Source organism: Aegilops tauschii, chromosome 2 (genome assembly GCF_002575655.3).
Source record: "Aegilops tauschii subsp. strangulata cultivar AL8/78 chromosome 2, Aet v6.0, whole genome shotgun sequence".
Taxonomy (NCBI): domain Eukaryota; kingdom Viridiplantae; phylum Streptophyta; class Magnoliopsida; order Poales; family Poaceae; genus Aegilops; species Aegilops tauschii.
Window position 1 is genome coordinate 600,440,164 of NC_053036.3, and position 7,408 is coordinate 600,447,571.

Here is a 7,408-nt window from a genome sequence, read left to right on the forward strand (position 1 = left end):
TCCTCGTGCTCCTCCTCCTCCTCCGGATCTACCCCAGCATCCCCCGCGTGCTCCTCCTCCTCCTCCTCCGGATCTACCGCATTCGAAGGTAGCACCGCGGTGATCCGGGCTTCGCGCCTTGCCAGGATTTGCTCAAGAAGCTGCAGCGGGCGCTCCGGCGTTAGGTATGTTGCACAACGGCGTGGGGGCATGGCTACTAGACGAAAGTGGCGGACGGCAAGCAGAGTGGTGGCGGCAGATGAGAGGGTGGATGTGAATGGGTAGGGCTTCGGCGCCGACGGTTGGCTTAAATAGCCAGACTTTGGCCTCGGGTGGCGAGCGGAAGTTGCGCCACGCAGGGTTCACACCCCCACCGGAGGAGACGCCTGTCAGACCATCAGGTTTCCAGATGATTCCGTGGAGGACCAGGCCGTCAGCCCGACGTGGCGGACGCGCCTGTGCGCGACCGGGCCTCCCCATATTTGCGCTGGATATGAGGGATACCGGTCAGCCCCGACGTTTGAGCCTCGTTTGAGATGCCCGTCACACCGCCAGGTTTCCGGGCAATTCCGTGTAAGACCAGAGCGTCAGTCCGACGTAGCGGACGCGACCGGGCCTCCCCATATGCCCCCTATATTTGGGTTGGATATGAGGGGTGCCAGTCAGCCCGGACGTTTGAGGCCCGTTTGAGACGCCCGTCTGAATTGCTTTTTTATGACCAGTCCGTCCGCCCGTGCATTTGAGGCGGGTTTGAGGCGCCCGACTGTAGATGGTCTACGCTGCGTCTGCAGCCATTTTCGCAGAGGCCCTACCACTAATTAACTGTCAATTCTTTTCTGCTTAATTAATGCACGATGAAAATCTTCTGGATTCAGTACCTAGCTGCGGTTGACACTGCTGTTTGAACCTTCCTACCTGAACTTTGCGCAACTGCACTCTGGGCCAACTGAAGGACCCCGAGCCGAAACCGAAACCCACCGGCCGGTGTCGGGCATGTGGCGGTTCAGTTTGCTGGCTAACGACTAATCAAAAGGACCATTTGCGCTTTAATAATCTCGCTCGCCTCAGCCATAGAAAGCCCTGAACCAACAGCAGTTTAGCCGTTCAGGTCGGTTGGAGATCACGGCCCCGGGCAGAGTGGCAGTGTCATGTCAACTTGCCAAACAGCACTGACAGCAAAGCCATCCATCACTGTCAGATGACCAGATCAGACCACAATGCTGTCAGCACGGGTTTATGGACGGAGATTCTTGCGTGCAAATGGAGCCATGGAAATAATGAAACCATGGGCTTGATCAAATCCCCTACTATTCTCGCCTCACTAGTTGGTTTTGTTTATGTACACTGATGATATAATCGAGAGGATCATATTCATTCATTCATACCGATCTCCTAAGCCAAAAAAACAAGACGGACACTTGATCTACTGACAGCTGCAAAAAAGATCTGGGTGGGGGCTAATGTAATCAATCATTGGCGCGGATGCTGCAGGCCGACGAGGGTATCGAGGGGGAATCCGATTCGCCGTCGTAGTCATCATCGTCGTCGTCGTCCTCGAAGTCGGTGAGGTCGTCGAAGTCCCAGAACTCGTCCTCCACGGCCTCCTCCGGCATCTGCCACCGCTCCTGCGATATCTCGGCCGACGACTCCAGCAGCTCCAGCACCTGCGTCAATTAGCCATGTAGAGTCACAAAATTCAGATGCAGTTTCTCAAAGTTCAGAGTGGCAACTCAAATAGTACTATCATGTACCGAATGTGCACCGTAAGCTTTGCTGAAACTGAAACATTTTACCCGAAAGCTTCCTTTCCAAAAAACAAAACAAAACAAAACATTTGAGCCTCTGAGAGTCGTGTGGTTTAACGAGAGTATCCCCCGAGTGAAATTTTATATGCCAGTGGCGCAGTGCATGAGTGATGATAAACTAATCCGTGATTGGACTTTGGTTAGAGCAGACCGGGTCTTGTATATACCCAATTCTGGGGTGGCATGTTTTGTTGGCTTGCGTCGAGATTTATCTTCTCGAGCTGTCCTGTGTCCCCAACCTCCATCCCTCCCCTCGGCGTTCCCGTGAGTCAGTACTCAGTAGTAGTAGTACTAAGCTAGAAGCAACAGAGCATCCTATGCTAGGCCGTCCCCTTGCAAATTGCAAAACCATTATCAAGAAACCGGCCATTCTTGGGAGCTGCGATGCGGCCAAAGGACCAGAAGACCCCTTTGTCATCTTCCAAAGCTAGAGTAAAACAGCCAGATCGCCATGTTCCTTGTCCTAACCTTCATTCCCCACCCACTCGCTCACCAACGGAAGATTCAATGCTCAAGAAGTTCTCCTTGTAGCTTCCATAATTAGGCTCTAGTACTGCTGCTCAACCTCTAACTGTCCAAGTTGAGAGCAGAACAGAGAAATCTACTAGCTCCCGTGGCCGCTTGGAGACAGGCTTTTCCAGCTAGGACATACTGATTGATCCTCCATTATGCATGCAGCATTATCATTACGCAGTGCCTCTGATTTTCGTATACAGTGCACTGCTACACACAGTGCTACAGTGTATACTATCACTCATTTCGTACAGTGTGTGTGATCCTAGTTGGTTTGGTGTGATGTCCAGCAGAGCAGACGAAGACAAGAGACAAGCTAGTCGACGCAATCACACGGGTTCGGTTGGGTGCAGTGTTACTCGCGTACCACGTACTGGTCGGCAGATGCGTCCTCGCGAGTGAGCTTAAACTAAAGCTAGAACCCGAGGCGTGCTGTCACAACTGACTAACTGACACAACGTAAACGTGGCAGTATTTAACAACCGTATCCGTATGTGTGTACGGGACAAGTGGGCGACCCTGACAGACATGCTACCGCAACTACGACCGGTGCAAGCCGTATGTGTGTAGCAGGCTAGTCTTATTTGGGCTCTATTTGATTGGATGAAGAATATACGGATTATTAATTTTGTGGAGATGTTATTGTGTTTGAGATAGGGAGATTATTCTCGGTGAGATGGTTACCTGGCACCGGACATCCATAAAGTAATGGTGACCTGCAGTGCAGATCAGCACATTATTAAGACAGACGGTGTCTCTCGGACTAGATCCTTCGGGCAGCTTTTGCAGCAGCTCTTGACAATTATTCATTCATCCTTGCCGGCATTGGTTTATTTTTGCCGCATTCCAGTTGTGATTTGTCCACGCCATTGCATGCTACATACTAGAATGACAGAGCTGGTGAACCTACCGTTCAGACCGGGCACCTTGTAAGAAGCTCTTCGGATAATGTTTCTAGTCTGCTTGATTGGCAATCTAGCTGGAGAAGTTGCAGTTGTTGCCAATTGCAATGCAGGGCAAGAGGTTTGTTTGGGTTGCCGCCTTGCCGGAACAAGAATAGGTACAGAATATAGGTGGTTGTCTTTTTTTGCCTTTTGTCGTCCGTTTGGTGATGGTTAGGGAGAGGGGTTTCAATTTGGTGGCCCATGCTTGGTTATGGCGCGAATCCTATCACTCTGTCAGAGTCAGACCTACCACCCCAACATCTCCAAACCCAGACGGTTATGCGCAGGTTCTATCTAGGGCAACAATTAGGGCACCAACTATCGAAAGCTACGTGCGTTATTCAGTGCCGATCGACACCGGCGCCATGTATGTCGGCAGAAGCCTTCAGCGTTACTTGCAAGATTAATGCCGTGGCTGAATTCTGAACTTTGTCCCTAATTTGGACAAGGTAGGGCAGCAAGTGCAGAGGAAGAATGTATTTCTTCAGAAGTTTGATGAGTGGCTAGTACGTTACGTACCTCTGTCATGGTGGGCCGCCACGCGGCGGCGGACCTGGCGCAGAGCGAGGCGACGAACATGAGCCGCCGGAGCTGGCCGGCGTCGTAGCCGCCGTCGCCGAGCCGCGGGTCCACCAGCCCTTGCACCACGCCGTCCTTCAGGTAAGGCTTGGCCTGCATGCAGAGAAAAACTCAGCCACGTCGCACTGGGGACGAGCATGTGCCGGTGATGAAATACGTGGGGTTACTACGTACCCAGGCGAGGAGGCTCATGTGGGAGCCGTCGACGGGCTTCCGGCCGGAGATGAGCTCGAGGAGGAAGACGCCGAAGGCGAACACGTCCGTCTTCTCGTCCACGATGCCGTGCGTGAAGTACTCCGGCGCCAGGCACCTGCACGCCCGCCCGACCACAGAGTCAATGCCACGTCGCCACTCTCTTCCTCCTCTTCTTCAATGCCACATAGTAGTAGTAGTACTGTACAGCTTCACTAGCGGACAGAGAGGCGAGAGGAAAGCTTTTGACTGACTGACCCGAAGGTGCCCTCGATGGGCGCGATGGCGTGGTGCGTCCACTCCGACGGCAGCCACCGGGCGAGCCCGAAGTCGGATATCTGCGCGCGTGAACGGTGAGCCTACATCTGTCAGCCATCGCCGCCGTCGAACAGAGGAAGCAGGAGCAGAGCGTGTGGATGGACGGCGACGGCGAGCACGAACGCACCTGGGGCTGGTAGTCGGCGTCGAGGAGGATGTTGGAGGCCTTGATGTCCCGGTGGATGATCCGGCGCGCGCAGCCCTTGTGGAGGTAGCGGAGCCCCCGCGCCGTGCCCACCGCCACGCCGTGCCGCTGGCTCCACGTCATCACCGGCCGCTTCTCGTCTGCACCGCGTCAGTCAGGCGACACGTACTACATTGGGGAAAAGCAGAGCATGTGATGCGGAGGAGAAGTCATCACCGTGGAGGTTTGCGGAGACGGAGCCGCGGGTGGAGAAGTCGAAGACGAGGTGGAGGCCGCGGTCGACGCAGCAGCCGAGGAGGGAGGAGACGTTGGGGTGGCGCACGTGGCCCACCGTGCCCAGCTCCGTCAGGAAGTCCTTCTCCTTCTTCTCGTCCGCCGCCGCCGCCGCCAGCCGCTTCACCGCCACGGCGCGCCCGTCTGCCAGGATGCCGCAGTACACCTCGCCGTACCCGCCACGCCCCACCACGTTGTCTGCACGCACGCGCAACCCATAAATCTCTGTATGTAACGCGCGACAACGCCGGAGAAAGAAAGAAAGAAAGAAACGGCGGGCATGAATGAACAGACCGGCGTTAATTGATTCTTGTTTTTACCTGGGTGGAAGCCGTTGGTGGCCTGGTCAACCTCCTCGTAGGAGAAGCACCTCCACGCGGGCTTGCTCGGCGAGACCACCGCCACCGGCGGCGGCGGCGGCGGGGGCTCGGCCTCGACGACGCAGTCCTCGTCGGGGTTGCTCCGGCGGCCGATGGACAGGAGCCGCTTCAGGCTCCGGCTCCTGAGGTAGTTCATCCCCCCTCTACCAATCTATCCACCCAATCCGGCGCCCGGCGGAGCACACGCACGGACGCACACACACTTGGCTAGCTAGCGTAGGAGGAGGAGTCGGGTCAAGCGAGGGGGATACGAGGGCATTGAATGCCGGGGCAGCTGAAGCAAGAAAGCAAAGGCAGTGGAGAGAAACTGCTCCGCATTCAGCAGGGCATTAACTCGGGCGCGTAACTGCTCCCTGCGTCGTCGCGTGCGCTCAGGCTCAGCTCAGCTCGGGTAGGAGTGCTCAGCGCAGCTCAGTGAGTCAGTCACGAGTGTGGGGGGAGAAGAAGATGGCACGAGGGGAGGAAGGGGAGGGGAGGAGAGGAGGGGCGTCGCTGTCCGTGGCAGTGCCTCGGCGGGGAGGGAACAGCACAGAGAGGAGAGGTGCGATACGATGCGAGAAGGCTCCATTTTATACGCGCTGTTTGCTTCTGGCGAGGCGGGACGGGACGACGGTTGGGGGACCCGCCCGCCAACGGAGGCAGCTGAGCCAATAATCTCTTCTTTCTTTCTTGTACCGGCACGGCAACACGAGAGCGCGAGACCGTACCCATCCACAGCCATTGGCCTCTTTTCCTCATTTTTAGTCGAATATTCATTGATCGCCCTCGTATGATCCACACACACACACGCAGGGTCGCAAACACAGGTGGCGTTGCTGGTGCCGTGTTGGGTGCGGGCGGGCGGGGCTGCTGGTGCTGGCGCTGGTCTGATTGTTGGCCAATGAATGCCGCCCGCTTGGCGCGGCGTGTGTGGCAATGGATTCGACAGTTATTGGCTTCATGGAGGAGGGGATAGAGCTAGCTTAGCCGAGCCTGAGCGTGACATGTCACCCGTCTCCCATGCCGAGGAGCATGCGCAGCGAGCGGCGGCATTTTTGGGACAGAATTTCGTAGCTGGTGTCCGGGAACGATTTTCGTTTGATTCCGTCGCGGGTAGAGCTAGCGGACGCAAGATGGAGCTTTGCTTCCCTCACAACTGGCGGGGGGAGGCATCTCTGGATTGCAAGAGTTTGAAAACATAGGAATAGAAGAAAAACAAACAATGATTAGGATGCATGCATTATAAGAGATTCCTATAAGATTCTGAAATTATATAGAGGACTACAACGGGATAGAGTTCAAGTGCATTGGACTTCTCCAAGGGAATATAAAAAATGAGGTTTGAGCATGCTTTATAAAAATCCTATAAAATGAAAGGTATAAGAATGAATTTCGTAGGAATTTGGTAAACCCGTTCGTACGATCCAAATGACTTTCACAGGAAAAAAATCTTGTGGACTTAAATCCTCTATAGTTCTTATGAAATTCTTGCAATCAAATAAGCCTAAGGTTTCCCATGCCTCTCTTGTGTGCAGATGTTATATCTCGCGGCACCGTCTCGCTTTAAGCGTTTCTGCTGCCGCGTCGTTTTGGGGCGGCCTTTTTCTCATTTGCTCATCTCGATTTCTTTCCTTCTATTCCAGTTGTTTTAGGAACCTTCTACTCTAATTTGAGGAAGATTTCGGGTCTTTTTTTTCATCTCTTCTCGGTGGTTCTTTTCCGGTTTTCTTCTCATTCTTTTATTCTGCTCAAATTTCCTTGTTTGTTTTTAAACTTTTCTATTTTTCCTTTCTTATTTCCCTTTTTCTTCTCGGCTATTCCTTGCCGGTTTTCTATTTGGTTTTTATTTCTGCTTTATTTATATCTTCGCTTTTCATTTCTTTTTTTCGCTTTGGAAAATTCATGATTTTTTTGATTAGTTTGTTTTAGTGTGCAGAATTTTTTTATATGTCATGAACACATTTTCAAAATTGGGAACTTTTTTCCATTTCAAAAACATTTTTGGACGTATGAAAAATTATAAATAGACATCGAGCACTTTTTGAATTCACGCTAAGCATTTTCCATATACACGTTGAACACTTTTTAGGTACACATCGCACATTTTTTGAATGAATTTGAACATGTTTACATTTTCATGACATCATTTTAAACACGTGGCCGCCAATGGAGGCAGCTAAACTACGGCGTGCTAAGAGCATCTACAGCCGGGCGCCCCAAATCCTCCACAAACGCCCGGGCGGGCCACCCGGTCACTGACCGGTCATGATTTTTTGACCCAGACGGACGCCTTAAACGGGT

General features: G+C 53.1%; 1 protein-coding gene across 1 annotated transcript; it reads right to left on the bottom strand.

The window, feature by feature from the left end:
- Positions 1-1,254: 1,254 nt before the first annotated feature.
- Positions 1,255-5,671, bottom strand: LOC109754639 (probable receptor-like serine/threonine-protein kinase At5g57670). Its single transcript, XM_020313556.4, has 7 exons — positions 5,069-5,671; positions 4,692-4,946; positions 4,458-4,615; positions 4,271-4,350; positions 3,995-4,130; positions 3,761-3,913; positions 1,255-1,643 (listed from the first exon to the last, which is right to left on the bottom strand). Exons 1-7 carry the CDS (start codon positions 5,262-5,264, stop codon positions 1,446-1,448), a joined length of 1,176 nt encoding a protein of 391 aa, XP_020169145.1. The 5' UTR covers positions 5,265-5,671; the 3' UTR covers positions 1,255-1,445.
- Between the last annotated feature and the right edge of the window lie 1,737 nt (positions 5,672-7,408).

What these genes read in the sequence shown, in the direction of transcription:
- LOC109754639 (XM_020313556.4), bottom strand. Translation starts at nt 5,264, where the DNA reads ATGAACTACCTCAGGAGCCGGAGCCTGAAGCGGCTCCTGTCCATCGGC. An exon ending in ACGCCGACTACCAGCCCCAG is followed by an intron (nt 4,351 to 4,457) that starts GTGCGTTCGTGC and finishes TCACGCGCGCAG; the next exon opens with ATATCCGACTTCGGGCTCGC. An exon ending in CCCATCGAGGGCACCTTCGG is followed by an intron (nt 4,131 to 4,270) that starts GTCAGTCAGTCA and finishes GCGGGCGTGCAG; the next exon opens with GTGCCTGGCGCCGGAGTACT.